General features: G+C 36.4%; 1 protein-coding gene across 1 annotated transcript; it reads right to left on the bottom strand.

Moving 5' to 3' along the window:
* Positions 1–324: 324 nt before the first annotated feature.
* LOC149840961 (peroxiredoxin-2B-like) lies at positions 325–2760 on the bottom strand. The gene is made up of 3 exons (XM_090003497.1): positions 2478–2760; positions 1577–1656; positions 325–783 (listed from the first exon to the last, which is right to left on the bottom strand). Exons 1-3 carry the CDS (start codon positions 2630–2632, stop codon positions 530–532), a joined length of 489 nt encoding a protein of 162 aa, XP_089859623.1. The 5' UTR covers positions 2633–2760; the 3' UTR covers positions 325–529.
* Between the last annotated feature and the right edge of the window lie 19417 nt (positions 2761–22177).

Here is a 22177-nt window from a genome sequence, read left to right as displayed (position 1 = left end):
TCTCTCTCTCTCTATATATATATATATATATATATATATATATATAATGTGTGTGTGTGAGCATGGTGTCATGCCCATACTGAAACTGTCCGAACACAATTGCTTGAATCCCCAGATATCTCAATCTAAGCTCACAAACGCTATACATATTGAGCATCCTGCATCATTTATACAGAGACTCTAACACTAAGCACTATCCCCCATCTAGAAAAGTGGCTGCATCTGCAACTTCAAGAAATAATCGTAAAAGCCTACTTTATTTTAAGGTCTCTCACTTTGTAATTAAAGTTTAAGATTAACAAGCATAACGACCAACACATGTTATATGATAAAACGCAGAATTGGATTCAACATAGTCCTAGTCCTGCATCACCAAAGAGTTGGATCATAGCTCCAAGAGCCAATGTTCACTAGCAAAACAACAAGACTTATTCAGCTAAAAGGATATGGATGCAGTAGAAAGACGGTAAAATGAGAACCAGCATGCAGTTTAAGAGAAAACAAGGGAGAACGCTGCATAGATAACACTCTAGAGAGCCTTGAGGATGTCGTCGGCACTGCTGACAGTGAAGGCACCACCTTCTTCAATGTTGGCAAGCTTCACTTGCAGGTTGTCAATCAAGAGTGCAAACCTGCGGGAGCGGACACCAAGCCCTTTCTCAGAGAGATCAAGCTCAAGACCAAGGGCATGGGTATAAGCTGCAGACCCATCAGCAAGAAATTTGACATGCTTGTTGTGGGGGTACGTCTGAGCCCAAGCCTTCATCACAAATGGGTCATTAACTGCAGTAGAAGCTTACATTCAGAATTTGGGGCAACAACTCCAAATAATATTCAGCAGTTATGTAAAGATATTTAATTGAACCAGAATATCGGAACCACTATTCATGATTCAAAAGGCCAACTCTTAATTGAAATGACCGCACTGGAGTTTGCTGAACTTTAACTGAGCCTGCGATGCTTTAGCAACCTTCAGAATCTAACAAACGAGGGAAATGGCCAAAGAAAAGAACTAGCCAACCAGCCATCCATCACGGTGCCGAATTGTTAATGCAGTAAGAGTGATGATACTTGAGAGAAAAGATTATAAAATCTCTTTAGAAAAATGACCCATTTTCTTCCTAGAAGAATTGATTGTGCTGAAAAGATTAAAGCACTTGGGCAAACAGAATGTGCAGTACCCATTACCCAACCATGAATGACAAAGTCATGTGAGTAGCCCAGTGAAATATGCGAACCAAAACAGCTGGTTAATATACAGATCACCGTTTGGCAGAAAGAGCAGAGGTTTATGCAGCATTCTTACAGCATCTTTTGCCAAACGAAATAATGAATCACAAACACATTCACGCAATGTGTTGGTAGTTACTACCAACTTACCATGGATGTGACCATCAAATGCGTGTGTTAAGATAAACACGAAAATGAATTGGTCCATAGAGATTAAATAAGCCTAACAATCTAGAAGCAAGCAGAAGACTGGTTTAAATGCCAGCGAAAGGTATCAGAGGAGCATGAAATTGATTCAAAGTTTTACACAGAAATTAATGAAGAACTGAGAAGCTTGACTGCATACCACTGATGAGGTAAATTTCTTCGATGCCCTTCGATTTCAAATCCTCAGCATGGTCAATGAAGCTGGGGACATGCTGCAAGCTGCAAACAGTAATCTAATCACTGGCTGCCGACAGTTTTTGAAGGAACAAAAGGAAACCATATACCACAAGAATAAGGCCTAATCTTTAGAAACCAAGAGGTATACGATACTATGCCCCACCTGAAAAGCTAAACTACAGTTCTTCATAGTCAAGCCATTTTCATTCCTGCAAAAATTGAGGGATTGGAACCCCAGAACTCCCGGACAACATCGTCTAAACTCCAGTGACCCTACAGACAAATCGACACCCAAAACCCAAAACCGTTTCTTCCCCAAAAGAGGCCCTTTGGATACATACAATACACAAAAAAGTGGGATAAGTTGCGATGTTGCATTAATCTCGATAACACGTCCCCCAGATTATCCCATTCTCTGGATAAATAGGTGCATCCGAATTTCCCACAGTTGGGGATACAGGGAATGCCCGGGAGAATACATACGCATGTTTTGATGCACCCATTTATCTGGAAAAACTGCGATATGTTCGGATATGCCATTAAATTTTTCCGGCTTTTCCAGGAAACCAGTGAAAGCAGAGACCCACTAAAGGACCAAAAGAAGATCCCACTTTCTTGGAGAACCACGATAAGCCATGTCCTCTTCCCATTCCTTGGGGATGATCGTTAGACCCATCACGTACAAAAAGAATGACGACGATTAGAGGAATAAGAGTAGATGGGTAAGGAAGGGGTTTGCTCAGGGTTAGAGAATTCCAAGACGGGAAAGACGGGAGGGAAGCATCAAAGAGGATTAAAAAGTGGGATTCATGGAGAAAGAAAAGGCAAAGATCATAAGGTGCAGAGGGAATAGACAGACGGACCTGCAGGTGGGGGTGAAGGCGCCAGGGACGCCGAAGAGGATGATCTTCTTCCCAGCAGCCAACGAATGAACGGTAGCCTGCTGCAGCTTCTCCTCGGCGTCGAAGTAGGAGACGGTGCCATCAGGAAGGGAGTCGCCCACTGCTATCGGTGCCATCTCTCTCTCTCTCTCTCTCTCTCTGGTGGCTATGAGAGGGGTCCTGGGGTTGGTGGAGGCAATAAATAGGGATGCTGGAGGCAGTGGCGGAGCGCTAGGTTGATTCGTGAACTGTTGATGACGGCCAAACTCATTGTCCCTATATTTTCTACTGCCAATGATACGCCCTTTACATATATCATATTTTTTTTTTTGAAAGGCAAGGTGGGTTAGGGGGACCCCTACCAGAACAACAACCGCCCCATGTGTGGGAGGGATTCGATCCTAAGCCTTCAGGTTGACACAGGACCCCGATGGATACCACGTCGGTGGTTTTACATATATCATACAAAGCAATCCGGTGAATCAGATGGGGGCAATTTCTCACCCCTGGTTAAAACGAATCCTAGAAAGGTGCACAAACTTCAAAAATTGGTGGTTTCTCGAAGTTATTCTGTTTCTGGGAACTTCATGCTTTCTAAGATAAACTTCCTTGAATTTTAATACAATATATTTATAAATTTAGATGCACTTGTAACTATAGGTGTACAACCTACTGTAACCAAATATTTGCTATTTACTGCAAGCATTTAAAGGAAGTAATATTACCCTATAAAATTAAAAATGCAAACGAATTTAAGACAAGTAGATTAGAATTTACATATAAAGTTAAGCTCTTTCTATGGAAACTACTTAACAGACATCTATACCTCACAAATAGTTTTTTTTTTTTTAAGGATGAAAAGGTAGATTTCAGACTTTACTTTCTTTTGTTTTACAGGCCTCTCTCTCTCCAAAGGATGTGGGTGATTGGGCAACTGTATGACTAAATCAGACAATAACTTGAATCTGAATTTGGATCATATTCTTTTGACATAAAAATATGATTTTTTGAGGGGTCTAAATTCAGTATATTCTGAATTGCCCAAACAAGAGGTAGTATGTTTTCTTCAACATATATATTTTTCTATAGTTCACAAAGGTCTTATTTATATAATGGATGTCATATTACATCTTTTCATCATTCTTATATCGGGCAAGTAGATATTGTAGAGCTACATCATTGACAGATAGACATAAGAGTAATGACTTTCTTTTTTTGTCAAGGATTTCAATATGGGTGAGTTGAGGAGGTATTGTAACACCCCAAGATTGTTAACTCGTAAAATACGTGAAAACTAAAAGTTTTTTTTTCTTATTAAAATCGTTAGCAGAAACCTTTTTAACTTTTGTTTAAAAACATCAAGCGGGTTACATTTCACACAATAACGATTATAATGAATTTAATGTGGATGACCTTTTGCATTCAAAATGCTACAACTCAATAAATGATAACTTTTTTAATAACATGCATCTACAATTCAGTGCTCTAAAAAGGAAAATAATTGGCTTTCAATGCTGCCTCGGCATCTTGCATCCACTATGTAATTATACATTGCCTGAAATCCCATAAAAAGGATCAGACTTATAAAAGCCCAATAGGTTTACACTAGAACACGTAGTGAGTGCATAAAGCTAATACATACAACACATTAATGATAATATAATCTGCCATATACATCAATCGCGATATACATACATGATATATTTCAATCAAAAAAATATAATACATTCATTTACATAGTAACTAAGTAGGCGTGATGAGCCATTCACTAACATGTTTAACATGTTTAATTATAATCTTATCTCAGGGTCCATAGTTGATAAGGACATGAAACCTCAAGGATACATGCAGTATATCATATTAAACATTCTATCATAACAACATGCATAATCGCAAACATACATCTTTAATCTAGTATATCATAATTTACTTTCAGTGTTTATCCTCAATAATTCATCGTATCTTGAAAACAAGTTTTTTTTTTATAGATTACCTGGTCTTGGACATGTACACCCTCACATAGATCGTCCTCATGGGACTACCTGGGCTTGGACTTGTACATACTCACAGGGATCGTCCTAGCCGAATTTACCTAGTCTTGGACTCGTACATCCTCACAAAGATTGTCCTCTTGAGAACAATTTCTCAACGAATTATTTAATTCAGTGCTTTGTCATATATGCATAAACATAGTTAACCTCTAACAAGGTCAATAGTCACAAATTTGGGCACAAGCATGTATACATCCAGCATGCATCATATCATAAATTACAATCATATGACAATTCAACATGTAACATATGTTAGCATATCGATAGAGTTCTAAGACACAATAACTCTATCATTGAGCTAAACCTTTATCGCATGCATTTATAATCTCACCTCATGTAGTATTCCAACGTCATATAAAAGCACATCATAACATAGCCACATGTAATATCGTATTTTATTTAAAATCCATACGTTTGTAAATTAAACCTCAAAGCATGTGTATTCGATTTATCAAATTAGTTATATCTTATGATTTAAAACATGTGCATTCCCTAATATGAAGCATCTAAATCTCGAGCATATGTATTTTCTATGCATTCAATTTATACATACATAATTCATGCATGTATTATCGAAAAGCTCGTAAACACATATAGAAGCTCGTAAAAGCTTATCAAAACTATGCATGCATTAGAATTGCACAAATACCTGAATTAGTGTAAAATTTCTCTTACCTCAAAATGCATTAGGTTAGTGCAACAATGCTGATGTAGAGCATGTTTGTCCATGATTCAAATGTGGCAAAGACTAGTGTGTATGTCCTGGGTTTCGCACCATGATGATGAAAACACATGCAATAGGCAGAGCTTGTTGTGATAAAAAGTGACAATTTGTATCACTGGCAGTACGATGGTTCTTGGAATGAGAACCAATAAGGTATTTTGGGAAATACAGTAAGAGATGGGTTTATCACAATTAATCATACCCATATCAAATGTTAAACTGCCTTTACCCGACTCAATTCACCAAAAACCCGCAACAAGGGTCACAAAAGTTAATATTGCAATAAAAGAGATTGACTTACTCATCTCGAGAGTTGATCCACAAACAAAAACATAAGGGAGGAATTGACCCTACATTCCCAAGGATCGGCAAAGTAAAAATCACTCAACTATAATAGGAGGAATTGACCCTCACACACATATGTCAACCCTCAATATTAAACCATCAATCTGAATCAAGGAGGAGTCAACCTTCTCATATCAGGGGTCAACTCCCAACCCAACTGAATTGCACATTTCTCAAAAGAAAAGTCGACCCATCTATCTCAAGGGTCAACTTAGGCATAAAACCTCCTCGATACTAGCAAGACTGGGTCCCACAAACACACCACATCATGTTGGGTTGCATATATCAGATCTCAAGCTCAACAACATCAACCCAAACTCAAAACTCCAAGGAAAGACCCTTCACACACACTAGAGTCAACCCAGACCACTCGAGAGTCAACTCAAACACTGCAGGGGTCAACCCTCACTCATCAAGAGTCGACTCTCCACTGCAGGGTTTGACCCTAGCCAAGCAGGAGTCGACCTACCCACTCTAGGGGTTGACTATTCAAAATACAAGAGTTGACTCCTTCCTGCAGGGGGTCGACCCTGGCAAACACAAGAGTTGACTTTGCCATTGAGAGAACCAACAAAAAGGGGTCGACTCCTGAACTACAGGAGTCTACTCCTATCAAAACAAAGTCGAGTTTCCCACCTCAAAAACCCTGAAACACAGTAAGCTACACACCCATCACGTACAAAATTTCTTGTTCTTGCCAATCGAGATAACTTTTGCATGATCTACGTATGTGTTACGTGCAAATATATATATATATAAGACGTCACATAGCTCTATGAAATTCGCGTAATATGACCTTCCTTAAAACTCAAAGTAGTTCTATGAAAGTGAAGTGAATCATGATGTAAGGTGGTGATGAGTGTTGGTTGTGTGGAGAGGCAATGGCGGCAAGACCAACGACACAAAGAATAGTTCAGTGGTCAGGTGGTACAAGGCAGCGAGGTGGGCTGGTGGTGGTGTCAAAAGGAGGGGCATGATGGCACAAGGTGGTGGTCAAGTAGTGAGGAAACACCCTCACCGAGAGAGAGAGAGAGAGAATTGGGTAAACCACATGTGGGAAGGGGTATTTATAAGAATAGTGGGGTGTTACACGTAGTAATGGTGTTGACAAATGGGGAGTGAGAAATAACACATGGCCGGGTTTATTAGGACAAATGGTAACTTTATTAAAACAAATGGAGGTAAGCAAAGCAATACGTGTAATATTTAAAGAAAATGAGTTTTTGGATTTGGTTTGGATCCTGTGTAATTCAATTCAGATCCAAACCAGAGCTAGTTTGGTTAGGGCCCTAGTTTTATTAACTAGATCCCAATCTAGTCAATGTAACTAAGTCCAATTTGCCTTTTATGTTTATTTGAATTTTCAATTAAATCCTACCAAAATAAGAATTTACCAATTGTTATCAATTCAAAAGTTAATAACATGTATGTCCCTGAGTCGGTCAACACAGGTTTAGACGACTATGACCCTCAGGCCATAATTGTTCTCATAACTTTTTCGTAATAACTATTTTTTCCTTGAAACTTGTTGGGTACATTTCAAACTCATTTCAACTTCATTTTTAATAAAATAAAGATTCTTCTTCTCAAAATTTCGATATGAATGCAACCGCATGTTCAAAAATCATAAAATATGCCTAAATTTTTTTATAATGTTTCACTTAAAATTTTCAAATATTACAGGTATTGCTTGAGTCTGCCTAAAGACTTCTCACATTCATTATCCTAAACAAACTCAACACCCTTCCTCAAGAGCCCATTGAAGAGTTTATGCCTAGAGGCTAGGTTAGTGATGAATATCCTAATAGCTTGAATTTTTTTTTTAGAACCCTCAATTGCTTGATATTGGTAGGTGGAGGCATGTTCACGATGACCTTGATTTAACAATGTCTATTTTGGTGCCACATTTGCTAACAATGAAGCTAAGAAGCTTACCTGACTGAGCATGCATATATTTTGCATTTTATTCATCTTATTTTATGCATGATTCTGTGAAGATTGCATTAAAAACCCATTTTTATCGTTAGTTTCGAGAAATTGCATTGAAATAGAAATTATCAAAAAATCATGTATTTCAAAGTTTGCCCTGCATTTTCCGGTATTTTTATTAGTTTTAGAGTTTTTAATTATAAGTTAGTTAGATTAGGACTTAATTAATTATTTTTAATTAGTTTTAGGGAAAACCCCTTTTAGAAAACACATTTTTGAGGAAGACCCTCTTGGAAAATTATGAAAATATTTTGGACCTTCTTTGAAAATTCATGTTTTGACCTAGAATAGCTTGTAAATAGTTATTTTTACTGCAAAGAAGTTGTTTTTCCAGCCCAGCAGCCTCCGCCCCTCTCTCTCTCTCTCTCTCTCTCTCTCTCTCTCTCTTCTTTGCCTCCCCTTCTTCATTTCTCCTTCCTTTTCGATCGATTACCTACCTTCTTTCTTTCTTGCTTCTTATAATTCTCAATTTGTCTTCTAAACCCCATTGTTGTCGGTTCCTCACATCCCCTCTGTCGGAGAGAGAGTTGAAGTCTGTTTGGGTGCAACAAGGTAAAAACCACTCTTCTCAACCCCTCCATTGGAGACGGACAATACGGTTTGTTTCTTTCTCCCCCATCTCCGTAGATTTTTAGGTTCATGTCATGCATATTTTTTACGTTTTGCATGAGCATTGCATAAAGCATATTTTTTTTTATTCTTCGCTGTTATTGCATTTAATTAGATTATTTGTTTTCAGCCATTGTGAAAAGAAAAAATATATATATAACACACTAGTCGTGTTACAAATAACTTTGATTTTTGTTTGCCTTGCATTTTTTGTAGATTAGAAGTAGCATTTTTTTTAGAGTTGATTCAGTTAGCTAAGTTTTAACCTAGTTGTGTGTGTTTTTAATTCAATACGTTTATTTCCATGTTCTTTTATTTGAATCGTGATTATTCTTGTCCGTCAATTTTAAAATTGGGTGTAAGTGGTTCATATGGGTATAGGTCTGCATAGTCTGCGTTAAAAAAATTTCTTTTGTTTGCTGCGTTTTTAATTCTGTTAGTAACCTAAACTTCAAACGGTGCCAAACATGCTATTCAGCATGATTAACTCTATTTGATGCCCAAGCCATCATTTATTTCATAAGTTGTGCATTGTATTAGTTGTTTTAATTTACACGTTAGTTCATATTAATGAGTCAATTGATTTCACATAGGTTAGTTAATGTTTTTACACAAGTTAGTCGATTAACATTTGGTAAGTTAGATGCAGATGATATGCTGACGTTGAGTTAGTTAGCTAGATGTGTTAAGAATAGGGTAAAGCTGTTTTCTTTATCTGCGTGAATTACTAGTTCTTATTGATGTTTTTTTTTTCTTTCTCTTTTGATAGCCGATCTTTCCTTTACTTGGGTTACTATACAAGCATCCATCAGCAAAATATTTTATTAAGTGTGCTCTACCGTGTATAGTTGCATTTTTAGTTAGTTCTTTCATTAGCCTAGATTTCATTAGTGGTTATTTGCTTTTGTTTGTTTGTTTTGTGTATTTATTTCATGGTTGCATTAGTTTAATTAACGTATTTTTGTTTTAGGTAGTTTATCATGTGTTGCAGTTTGAAATAGTGGTGTTACATGTGATTTATTATTTTTTTCTTGTCAATTTTAGCTAATTAACAATTTACTAATCGGTTTCTCAATTGATGTCTTTCATTTTATTTTCCTAGTTGCCATTCAATTAACATATTATCCCATTAGAATGTTAGTTCATAACTGTACCTTATGAGTTGATTATTCATGGCTAAACACATATACCAGTAGCTAGACGTTTGTTTCAAGTTAAGGAATTAGAGTATTAATTAGGTTTAGATTCATATTATTATTTTTTATTTAGTATACTTAGCTTGCTTTAATTTATAGTATGTTTAGTTAGTGTGTCGTTAATTCTAAATTCACATTTTTCTAGAGATTAATTATTTGCCTTCTAGTTTTACTTTCATTAACCTAAGTTCATAGTATTATTGTTAATTCAGTTAGTCATCTTACGTCTTCACATGTTGGTAGTCAGTTTCATCCTTCTTTGATTTGAATTCATTAGTTGCCTAATTGATTTAAATAGTTAGTTTCGTCAATTGTTACTAGTTTGTTAGTTAGTTTTCCTATTTCATCGTCTAGTGCTTTAGTTCCTGTTTAGCTTTTTTTTGTTTTGTTTTGTCATTTGTGCTTCATCCTGCTGTGTTTTATTTTATGATTTTTGCAAGAAAGCGTTTGGACGTGCGGTGAGCCCTTTTCGTGCCCTCTGAGGTCCCTTCAGACCCTCAGAAAGGCTCTTCAAGCCCCTTAGGGCAGAGCTCTCTCTCTCTGATTTATCAAACCATACAAAAATATACAAAGAGGGAAGGCAATGAGGGAAGCAGATCAATTCAAGCAGGGACTAAAAGACTCAAGCACTAAAGACCTTTTTTCTTTATTTTTAGATTAGGATTTTATTTCTTTTATTTATTCATTCAATTGGATTTGTAATAAGGCCGTTAATTATTGTTAAAGTCCTCCGCAGCGGGTTGTACTCTATTCCTTATTTTACTCAATTAATTGTTTTTTTTTTTCATTTTTTGGCAATAAAGCGTAGTTAAATTGTGTGATTGAATACAAAGTATTTTTTGTTCCCTGAGATCGACTCAGACTCCACCACTCGTGCAAGCCAGTTTTTATTATTTGGAGTCTGGCTTTCATACTTGTTTTCATTAAAAATATTGTTTTAAAAACCATTTTTATAAAACTCACACCACTAACTCAACAATTAAAACACACTTTTGGGGGTTCATAATGAGCTTGTATTTTTTAAAACATTCAAAAACTCTTCTTAGTGACTCTAGGTGATCTTTCATAGTCTTAGATTTGGCCAAGATATCATCCACATAGACCTCTATGTGGTCATAGATTTGGTCATTAAAGATAACAATTGAGAGATGGGAAACCTAGTTTGGGCATCCTTTATATCAGTGACCCAACATTCAGTTAGTCCAACCAGTGTGGGCCCTAGGACGGTATCCTGATTTTTTTAATAGGGTGAGCTCTTGTCATGAGTGAGTTTTGATTGTTCCCTAATGACTCGAGCTTCAACCACTTTCACCATGTAATCAGCTACGACCGATGGCTGATCAGGTCAAGCAAGAAAAGACTCAGTTCGAGTGTTAGGTGCACTCGATAGTGTGCTTATCACGATTGGTAGGGAACCCTAGTCTATTGCTGCACACAAGGGTGTTTCCCTACTGCGCACGGGGGCATCGTCCACAGGTGCAGTGCTGCTGAAATCTTGGTTGTTGTCATCATGACTGCAACCATGTGTTGTGGGCTGGTTGAGCTGCTAGCCTAACTAGACATGCTCTCGGCCCATGGTGCATGGCTAGGACATCAGTGTTAGTGACGTTGGGGGAGGAATAACCACCAGTAAAAAATCTAGTGGCAGGATATTCGACTCCATAAAACTGTTGTGCTAGGATTGGGGCCTCTAAAGGCCACTACCGCGGGAGGCACACGAGCTGCACACAGACTGAGTATCGATCATTTGGTTAGCAAGACATCACCCACAAATGATCAATACTCATTCATCATCCTTCTCCATTCAAATTCTCTTTGTTCAAACAGACACAGTAAGGATTCAAAGTGCATCTTGGGCACCTTATTATGGAGTGTACACAATAAGTTTCTCAAAGACTGATCTATGCTTCACACATGTATTCCCTCCATTGGATCAACTATGCTTGCAATACAGTCTTTTGTATAGTGTTTAAGCTTCTTGACCATTTTTATCAGTGCATATCTCATCCTTTCATTTGAACTGAATCCCATATCATGCATTTATTTCACGATTGCAACTATATTTTCATGTAATGTTTGGAACAAGTCATGAAATTCATACTTGTCCTTAATTCAGGTCTTGCGACTTAATGAAAACCATGGTCTAGGTCACCTAAACTCCATCGTGACATTTTGGGGTACCCTGAGAGGCTATGAACACAACTTTTGAAACATTGTGCTAGGTTTACATGGGTTTAGGAGGTAAAAAATGGAAACTTGTCAGGTCTAACAGATTTAGGCTTACTTGATTTTGGAATCAATAGGTTTTATTAAAACAATTTATATCTCAACATAAGGACCACAAAAAATCAAGTTAACTGACCAAAATTCTGGTTTAGACTCTCAAGGACTTGGGAGTAATGATTTTTTAGCCTTTGACCTTTTTTACAGGGTGAGGTGCATGCTAGGGTGTGGACAAGACAATCAAACAGGTATGTTCTAGAATTTTTATCTCTCAGTAGATATGTTCAAAAATTCTAAAATTTGAATAGTAGGTAGTGGATGGGTGTAAGAAGGGATGATACATATTTCAGGGCTAAACTCCATAAATTTTATGAGATGTGGATTTGTCCACATGGATGAAAGAAGTAGGCTCAAATTCTGTTTGGTACAGAATGGGATAGCAGGGTCTGGGTAAAAAATAATTATCTTTCAATTGGGAACTCAATAAATTCCAAAAAATTGCCAAGACAAGGAAACATGTGAGGCTAAGTACATACCAAAAATCATTGATTACCTACTCACAAATTAGAAGAACCAGATTTTTGAATCTTGGCTAAAATTCAGGACTAACAATATATAGCTCAATGGATCCAATGAATACACATGGATTCAATCTTTGAGAAGCAATCACTTGATCTTGCTCTGCTCTCATTTGCTTTGATGGGTGAGGAATGTTCACTCTTATACAAATTTATTAAACCCTTTATAATTTGGATTTGAGTTGGTGTTGGATGCACCAAAGTCAGATTCAGAATTGGGCCCAATGGGTAGATCCAGATTTGCAACTAACATAGACTTTAATCAGATAGCGTGGATGTGAGCAGATCGAACCGGCTAGACTATCCATGGGCATGTGGGTTATGGGAATTATGGTATGCATCCTGGTATATACGGTGGTTAGGAGCCCGATGAATTCTTAGGGTTATGGAAGAAGAAGTACTTATAGGTTTAGGACAAATCGACTAGCCAGATAAGGGTGGATTAGGCTCAATGAGTAGCTTAGGTATGAGTTTCAATTCAAAATGGATAAGGTCTAGTCTAGGTGTTTTTAGGCTGCCTAGAAACATGTGTAGAGATCTAGTACATGTTCTAGAGGTCTGGGGTACTAGGGTTGGCTTTAGAGAGGGTTTGTAAAGTCGAATGGTCAAAACTGCATAGGGTTTCCTAATCAGTAAGGCTATTTTTTGGGAGATCGGCTCTAAGGGTCGTTATTGGGGTTCAATAGAACTTCCTGAGGTTAGGTGATACTATCTAGGATGTGAGGGAAGGTTTGGACAATGCTTGGATTGCTGGAGAGGCCGTTGGCAATCCAGGATTGTTAGAACTGTCTAAACGGGTAGGACAGGTTATCGACTGGATGCAGTTTCAGACTTTCAGTTTTGAAAAATAAGTAAATGCTTAACTAAGGCTAGGATCAGGGGTTGAAGACTATTTATAAGTATGCAGCAGGTTGGGGAGAGCTCTCCCACATTCTGGAATGCTAGTTCTTGATATGCAATAATGAAATATTGTTTGGATCGCTAGAAAAATAGGGTTGCACTCGTCAAGCACTAGAAATGCTTGGGCTCTTCATAAGGGATGACTAACCAACCTATGGATAACTGATCTTCATGTGAATCAGGGGGTAAAGGGGAAGAGAGGGATCAACAAAACCATGGCTGAGAATCCTCTCTATGGAGACCTTTGAAGACTAGGTGGCGTTAGGGAAGCACCAGGTACGAATTTGGTTGTGGGGCAACCTAGACCAACTTGGGCTAGGTCCTCTGGCTTGGCTAGGATGGATCCTAGGAGAATGAAAAGAAAATGAGAGGATGTCAAAGAGGTAGGGATATCATAGGAAGAGAAGAGAATAGAAAGAAACTCAACTCATAACTTCATTCCATAAAATGTCATAAACCAAAACAAGGGGACCCTATGCCTTTATTTATAGTGCTTGGTCTGGATTTGGGTCCAGCTTCAATCCAAAAACTAAACCTATCCCATTTAACCCATACACCCTCTAACTGTCAAAACTGGGTCCTAACAGACAATTAAACTACACTAAGAAAGTGGTCAATTGCACTGACTGAAGTCCCTCCCCAACTAAATCCTAACTAGATATAAGACTTACCAAAAAGAAATAATTAAAAAATAGAATGTTTGACTTTTTTGACCCTAGATACTAATTTAGAAAGTAGGAAAAGAGGGAAAAGTGATCGGAGGTGTTTGCTGCAAAAGTGCATAATTAGGTTCACTAAAAGATATGTAGAACTGATGTTGCACTAAATGGTGGGAGGTGTCAGTGGTGAAAAACCAAGTTCACACATGAGATAGCCAACCAAGTTACTTCAACAACAGCGTTGGTCAGAGCATAGTATTTTGCTTCCATGCTAGACTGAGCAACAACTGATTGCTTCTAAGAGCTCCAAGAAACTAAATTGCACCTAATGAAGATAGTATAGGCGCCAATTGATTTGTGATCATTAGGGCACCCAGCCCAATCAACATCAGTGCAGACTGTAGGAACAAGAGAAGAAGAAGCCAATAGAACTCCATAATGAATGGTACCATTCAAATACCATAGAATTTGCTCGACAACAAGCCAATGGTCATAAGTGAGACGATGCATAAATTGGCAGATCTTATTTACCACAAAGGCCAAGTCAGGATGAGTGAGTCAAGTATTGAAGAGAACCAACAACACTACAATACAAAGTAGGATCTTTAAAGGTGTAGCTCATAAGTGTTGACAACCATGAATTAATGGCTAGAGGAGTCAACACCACTTTGGTGCCTAGCATATTTGTATAAGATAGCAAGTCCAAGGTATATTTCTTCTGAGTAAGAAGTAACTTAATGGAGTGAAACAATGGTTTAATGCCTAAAAAGAAATGAAAGCAACTTAAATCCTTTAAAGCAAAGAATGCAAAGGCTTTATTGAGGCAATCAATTAAGGAATGAAGTCATTGGGATGAAATTTTGGTAACAAAGATATCATGAACATAAACGAGTATAAACATGACAAGAGAGCCATTATTAAAGATAGAGAGGAGTCTGACTTGGATCCTTGAAATCCCATACAGAGAAGGCAAGAACTAAGTTGTTGGAATAAGGCACATGGAGTGTTTATAAAGCTATATAGGCCTTGAGCATGCGACAAACATAGTGAGAGCACTGAGGATCTTGAAAGCCTGGTGGTTGACCCATATAACTTTTTCTTCAAGTGGCCCATTCAAGAAAACATTATGAATATAAAGTTGATGAACTTCCCACCCAAAACTGATAGCAAGAGACATGACTAACTAAATGGTAGTGGGTTTGACGATATGACTGAATGTTTTAAAGTAGTCAATGCCCTCTTATTGATGAAAATTCTTTGCAATTAAGCACACTTTGTAGCGTTTAAGAGAGCCATCAACCTTCTTTTTTGCTTTATAAATCCATTTGCAACCAATCACATTTTGGGCAGAATGCGGAGGCACAAGAGACCATGTTTTATTCTTGAGCATGCCAGCATATTCGTCAGCCATGGCATTGCACCAGTTGGGATCTTTATTGGCAATTGAGAATGTGGTAGGTTCAGTATCAATGCAAAGTTTGGTCAGAAGGGTCTATGGAAGTGGGTACTTAGTGGAAGGAAAGCATTTAGGTTTTAATGTGTCATCCTGAAGGCAAGTTATCATATGGTGAGTACGACAGGGATAAGGGGAACAAGTGCAGCAAACTGGGTCCACTAGGCTCTCCTGTAGGGAACACGATAGAAGGAGAGGAGGGTTCAAATAGAGTTGTGGGAATCTCATCGGTAGGTAAGTCCAGTGGTTGGTTAGCAGTTAGACTAGAACTAGGAGGGAAGCTTACCGGTCCAGTCACAAAAATGGGAAACATTAGGCGATCAACAATGCTAGGAGGTTTACCTGAGTGTGTGGGTTGTTTGCATGGGAAGTAGGATTGAACAAACACAACATGCTAGGAAATAAAAAAATTCTTAGTTTACGGGTCAAGGCGGTAATATCCCTTATGTCGATTACTATATCCCATGAACACGTAGTGGACTTCAAATCCAATTTATGAATTTTATAAAGGCATAGACATGGATCACAACCACATCCATTTTTTTTAGAAATTTGTAATAAGAAGGATTCTTTAATAACACCTCAAGAGGACACTTTTTACCTGTGGTTGGTGATGGGAGTCTATTTGTAAGACCCATAAATTTTATGAAATTTTAATACAATGAAGAAAAAATTTAATGTAGAAAATCAAAGTTATGAAAATATTTATTTAATGTTTAACTTAGCCAATTAATGTTGTTTATATTTTTAGAATATATAATTTTTGTATTAATTGACCAAACAGATTAAACCAATGATTATTTATTAAATAATCTTAATTGATTAGAAACAATGTCTAATTAACCTTAGAGTAGCTAATTACTTTTGAATTATTCCTTAAGCTATGATTTTAATTAAGGAAAAATATATTAAGGTACGAATGTAGAGTTCGGACCTAATTGGATCAGATCCAACTAGAAGATTCAAAGTAAAAAAGAAAAAGTAGTGAAATAGAATTTTAAGAAAAAAATAAGGACTAAAATAGAATTTTAATAAAAATAAAGACTAATATGGAATTTCAAGAAAAATAAAGACTAATATGGAATTTTAAGAAAATTAAAGACTAATATAGAATTTCAAGAAGAATAGGAACTAATATGGAATTTTCATAAATTGAGGTTCCTAAAAGGAATATCAATAAATAATAAAAATAATAAATAATAAAATATGATAAAAAGGTAACTAGGTAGTTAAGATAGTTGAATTAGAACTAAACTTGAGGACAAACAAGGGGAGGGGGCGGGGGGCAATTTTTGCTAATCATGACCTTGGGATTTGCAATCTAAGTGAGATCTACTAAATTCCAAGTATAATCTCTACAAAATACATGAGAATTTTTTTTTGGGAGTTGGGTTAGACAAATCCCAACCTTCCAAGTCCTCCAAATAATCTAAGCCACACATCTTTGTTGTAATCATTATCTCTTGCCTATAAATACTACCCTAAATTGAGAAGGAGAGGCATCCAAGAGTTTTTCAACTCTTATCTCTCTGTTGTTCTCTTCCTCTCTAACGATTTTAGTATTTTTCTCATCTTCTCCACTTTAGTGTAGTATAGGGTGTCATTGAGGAACTCTACTCTACACCATTAGTGAGTTGAAGGTCCAAAGGTGAAGTAGTTTAAGCTACTTGCAACCACAAGATAAGGTAAGTAGATTTATGTTTTATGCACTTTGATATTTATTCAAACTCTTCTCTCTCTTATTCTTTCTCTCCTCAACCATATAAACATGTGTTTTCATAATACATGTGGATATAGTGAAAGGATTCTCATAATATGAACCATGAATATTTTTTTATGAGTATTGTTTTTAATGGATAATGATTTTCTTGATGTCTCGACATTAGGTGATGATTTTTAATGTCTCGATAGATGGTGATGAATCCTGATATCAGTAAGGAAACAAGTATAAAACCCAGTAATTAAAATACAAATTATGTGTTAAGCTATGACTGAGAACTGCCTTGAACCTCATAAACTCTATTCGTTTTGAGTATTCGCGGGTTTATAAGAAAGTAAAAATTAAATTTGTGTGCATTTAAATAGGAACATACATGTAAAAGTAATTCTGATAATTAGCTTAAAAAGTTATTCATAAATGTTGAATTTATTCATGCATCCTTAAATGTTTAGTATTAATTTTATGCATCCTTGAATGTTTGATCTAGCATGAAATTGTTGAATGCTTGCTTGAATTGCTTAGATGGTAGGTTGTTATGATATTATGTTACTTATGATTCCACTTAAGTCTATGTGTGATTTACCTTATGCTATTTTTCCTACTGTTGAAAAGTTAGAGGATTTTGTAGGAGAACTTTGGTTTTTACCTGTTTTCTAAAAATGTTTTTGAGGCACTAAGGCCCATAATGCGAGGAACTGGCTGGCTAGAGGACTCAAGGTTTATGTTTTGGTGGTCTGGGTTCTGATGTGCATAGGATTGGCTAGAGTGGATGTTTGAATTTATGAACTTTATTGACATATTTGATTTAATAAATAAAGTTCAGTTCATGGTTTAAATTTACTCTGTATCTGATATGGTTGATGAGTTGTGAATATTTAATCAGTAATGCGCCCCTAGTCCTTCAGAGATTTTTTTCATAATTGTTTTAAAACAAAAAATTCTGCATTTTTTGAGAGTCAGTTTGGGGTCATTACACTATGTACCTTGATTTATCGCATGTCTTGGACCTTTTTCATTGTCAGCCTATCACGTGTTCAAGAAATTAAGTTGAGCTTGTGTTACTCTAAGAAATAAGTTGATGCAAAGGTCGACATGTTCAGATTTATTTTTTTCCTGAAATCTGCCATCTTTAGTATGATTCAAACCTTAATTATATATATATATAAAGTGTTGCAGATAATACATGAAAAAAAACTTTTTGATGTATAATTCTTTTTATCTAATGATTTTGTTATGCATATTTTGTTTTACTTTCTATTTTAGTCCAGGCATGCATAAACTCAATTAAGTGAATTACTATGTTGCAAATCTGTTTTCAATATTTTTGTCTGTCATGCCTTTAGAAATATGACTATAGTAATCTTGGCATTGCATATATGATGATTTGTTTGCTTTCTTAAATATGAGTATTGTTTTGTTAAATAAATTAGAAATCAGAGTTTGAAATGGGTTTTTAAATAACTGAAACTTACTTATGTTATATCTAAAATCTGAATTCTTTTAGAATCAAGAAATCTGGTTGGTCATGAATATTTTATTGAATCTGAACCTAATGAGTGCCGAAATTGGTCGGTCTCAAAAAGTTTGGATTCGAGACCAACATGATTGATCTAATTGTGCTTTATAAAGTTTGTATTCACTCACTGGCCTTGTATATTTTTTTGATATCATGTTCTAAACTATGAACAATAAATTGTTCTCGTCTATGGATGCTTGATGTTATTGTGAGATGTGCAATGCTATTTAATTCACGTAGTGGTTATGTGTGAACCACTGATAGGCCTTTGAAGGCCAGAAGCATGTGTTGCTCATGAGATAGTAAACTGTAAATGCATTGCAAACTAATTTTGTTTGAAATTGTTTTTGAATTAATTACACTATTAAATTGATAGGGCAAAGACCCGAATTTGCTATTGCATGTTGATTTATGTAATTGTTTTTGTATAAATAACTCTTAATTAATTAAGATGGTAAATGTGACCAAACAATATAATAATTTTCTTTCCTGATGTCTCTCTAAAAGGGTGAGAACCTTGGATGGCGGTCATGAGGGACTGTGAGGATACTAAACACCGTGTGCATTTGTTGTTCCCAAGAACCCGATGTGTGGTTCATGTTCTTAGCCACGGTTGTAGGAAACTTTCAGTTACTTTGCAAGGGGTGCTGTTGTTGACTCAACAATAGTTATTGGTATACCAAGAAAGTGGCATCAATGGATAATAATTTTTTTGATGTTTCGACATTAGGTGATGATTCTTAATATTTTAATTGATAGTGATGATTCCTGATATTGGTCCGAGAATAGTGTAGAACCCAATAATTAAAATAAAATTATGTGTTAAGTTACGGTTGAGAACTGCCTTGAACCTCAGAAACCTTGCCCATTTTGAGTATCCGTAGGTTTATAAAAAAATGAAAATTAAATTTGTGTGCATTAAATAGGGATATGCATGCAAAAGCAATTCTGATAATTTAACTTAAAAAGTAATTCATGCATGTTGCATTAATTCATACATCTCTAAATGTTTAGCATTGATTTTATGCATCCCTAAATGTTTGATTTAGCATGAAATTGTTGAGCGTTTGCTTGAACTGCTTAGATGATAAGTTTGTTATCATGATATATTACCTATGATTCCTCTTAAACTTACATTTGATTTGATCTATGCTAAATTCTTTACTATTGGATTTTAAGAGGTTCTCATACAAGAAGTTCATTCTTACCCATTTTCTAAAAATATTTTTTAGGTAATGAGGCTCCGTGATGATGGGACTGTCTAGATGGAGGACTCAAGGTTTATGGTCTAGTGGCCTGGGTTCTGACGTACACGGGATTTGATTTGAACATTTATTTGGAATCTTATTGACATTATTTAATTAAATAAATAAATTTCAGTTCATGGTTTAAATTTATGCTATGTCTGAAATGGTTGATGGGTTGTGAATATTAAATCTGTAATGTGCCCTTGATCTTTAGGAGGTTTTCTATAATTGTATAAAAAAATTTATATTTTTCGAGGGTCAGTTTGGGGTCATTATAGAGTTGGTATCAGAGCTAGTCAGAACCACCACAAAGATCATAAACTCGCACTCTAGAAGCAGTCTCTACATCATTTATAAGGGGTATCTTGTGAATTTTTATTTACTTACTGTCTTGAAATTATAAAAAATTTCATTTCTAACTGTATGGATAGTTATGTTTAAACCAATGTGTGATGATTTAAATTGCATGCTTGATATGATTATATTGTTTAAATGAGATCAATCCTAAGGGGTTAGGGTTGGTCTAGGGGTATAAATTTACCGATAATTTTTTGTTGATTTTTTTTTATAGATGTATACTCATGGTCATGCTAGTACTCTTACAAATTGGCAAGAGCAGAGACATTTTCTAACGAATGCTCTCAATAGTCTGGCTGAGACTATGACAATACATATTCAGACGTAGACTTTTCAACCTATGACTTGTGTACACCCTACATCGGTTGTGATCGCGAACATTGATGCAGTGACCTACAAGAAGTTTCTGAAGTTGGATCCACATATTTTCTTCAGAAAGACCAACCCTGAAGTTGTTGAGAGTTGGGTTGAGGAGATCGAACACACTTTTCATGTTCTGCCTATACCAGAGGATAGAGTGACTGATTTTGTCACGTACCGACTAAAGGGCGATGCTAAGAAATGATGGGACATAATACGGAGGGTGAAGTATGGCACTGAGGAGATCATTCCTTGGGAGATCTTTTAAGAGGAGTTTTTGGAGACCTACTTCCCTTCCTTCACCAGGGAAAGAATGCAACAATAGTTCCTCGAGCAGACACAAGGGAACATGAGTTTGGTGGACTACACCACCAAATTTAGGAGCCTGGAGAGATATTGTCCCACCTTGTTTGCTGACGATAAGGCGAGGGTAGTTAAGTATGTGAGAGGAGTCAAGGATGGGCTACATGTTCGGGTAATGACTAGGCGTCCTACAACGTTTAGCGATGCCATTGAATCAACTTCCATCATGAATGATGAGTGACGGTGATTCAAGGGAGGGCAGTCGAAGAAGGGTGGTAATGACAATGGTGGAGCTCAAAAGAACCCACCTAGTGGTGGAAAGACACAGAGGGCAAATAATACGAAATAGAAAACCCAACATGGGAACCACCAGAACCGTCCTTAGCAGAGACAATAGTAGGGGAAGACACAACCGATATGCAAGAGATGTAGTAAGAATCATCCTTTTGGTTCTTGTCCTCTCTACAAGGGGCTCTTCTAATAGTGCAAGCAACTCAATTATATCACACAATAGTGCCTCAACAAGTCAGGAGCATAGGATAGCCAGCAGCAGTAGAGACCTCAACAGCAGCTGGCGCAGAGAAAGACAAACGAGCGGGTTTACACTAGCACGACCATGGAGCAAAATGATCAGACTGACCTAATCGAAGGTATTATCATAGTTGTTGACCATCTTGCTTGTGTCATGCATGATTTGAGGGCAACTCATTCTTTTATATCTGCTTCTTTCTACGGACCGTTTACTCATAAAACTTATTATAAAAGTACTTGTTGTAGTCAAAAGTCTCACTCAATTCACACTACCAGATTAAAGTAAGTTCAAAACCCACATAGTTTATGTTGTAAGAGTTTCATTGATTATAACTAACAGAACATTGTTTCGTGTCACATACAATTTCATATTCCGTCAATAGAACATCGTGTCTTGTCACACACAATTTCACACTTTGTCTTATTGAACATGATATCATCAATACACTATCATTGTTTTCTCAGATAAGAGTATGTTTGTCTTTCTACATCGCATTCGTGTTGCCACCTTATTTCTCTCATTTCGCCCAATTAATCACTAACAGCAGCCATCACCATAATACTTTTTCTTGAACATCATCTCCTACCATTCATACTTTTACGCTTTATCTTGTTGAACATGGCGTCATATAAACATGAGCATCATTTTTCAGCTCGAGGCAGTTTTGTATTTTTACCCCACCGGTGTGTAGACTTGCTATTTATCACTTTTTGCATACTAGCCATCAATAAAAGTACTCGTTGGAAATCATAGCATCAAAATTAAAGTATCGTGAATACCCACATGCGTTATATTGCTAAAGTTTCAAGTTATAGGTAATTGAACATCGTACCTTGTCAACGACACTTCCAAATTTCATCTTGTTGTACATAAGATTATGAATGCCTACCTTAATGTTTTGTCATACAAGGATAGGTTTG

Source organism: Nuphar pumila, chromosome 4 (genome assembly GCF_984573655.1).
Source record: "Nuphar pumila chromosome 4, dmNupPumi1.hap1.1, whole genome shotgun sequence".
NCBI lineage: Eukaryota > Viridiplantae > Streptophyta > Magnoliopsida > Nymphaeales > Nymphaeaceae > Nuphar > Nuphar pumila.
This window is presented reverse-complemented; position numbering and strand designations above follow the sequence as displayed.

What these genes read in the sequence shown, in the direction of transcription:
- LOC149840961 (XM_090003497.1), bottom strand. Translation starts at nt 2,632, where the DNA reads ATGGCACCGATAGCAGTGGGCGACTCCCTTCCTGATGGCACCGTCTCC. An exon ending in GCCTTCACCCCCACCTGCAG is followed by an intron (nt 1,657 to 2,477) that starts GTCCGTCTGTCT and finishes TACTGTTTGCAG; the next exon opens with CTTGCAGCATGTCCCCAGCT. An exon ending in AGAAATTTACCTCATCAGTG is followed by an intron (nt 784 to 1,576) that starts GTATGCAGTCAA and finishes CTTCTACTGCAG; the next exon opens with TTAATGACCCATTTGTGATG.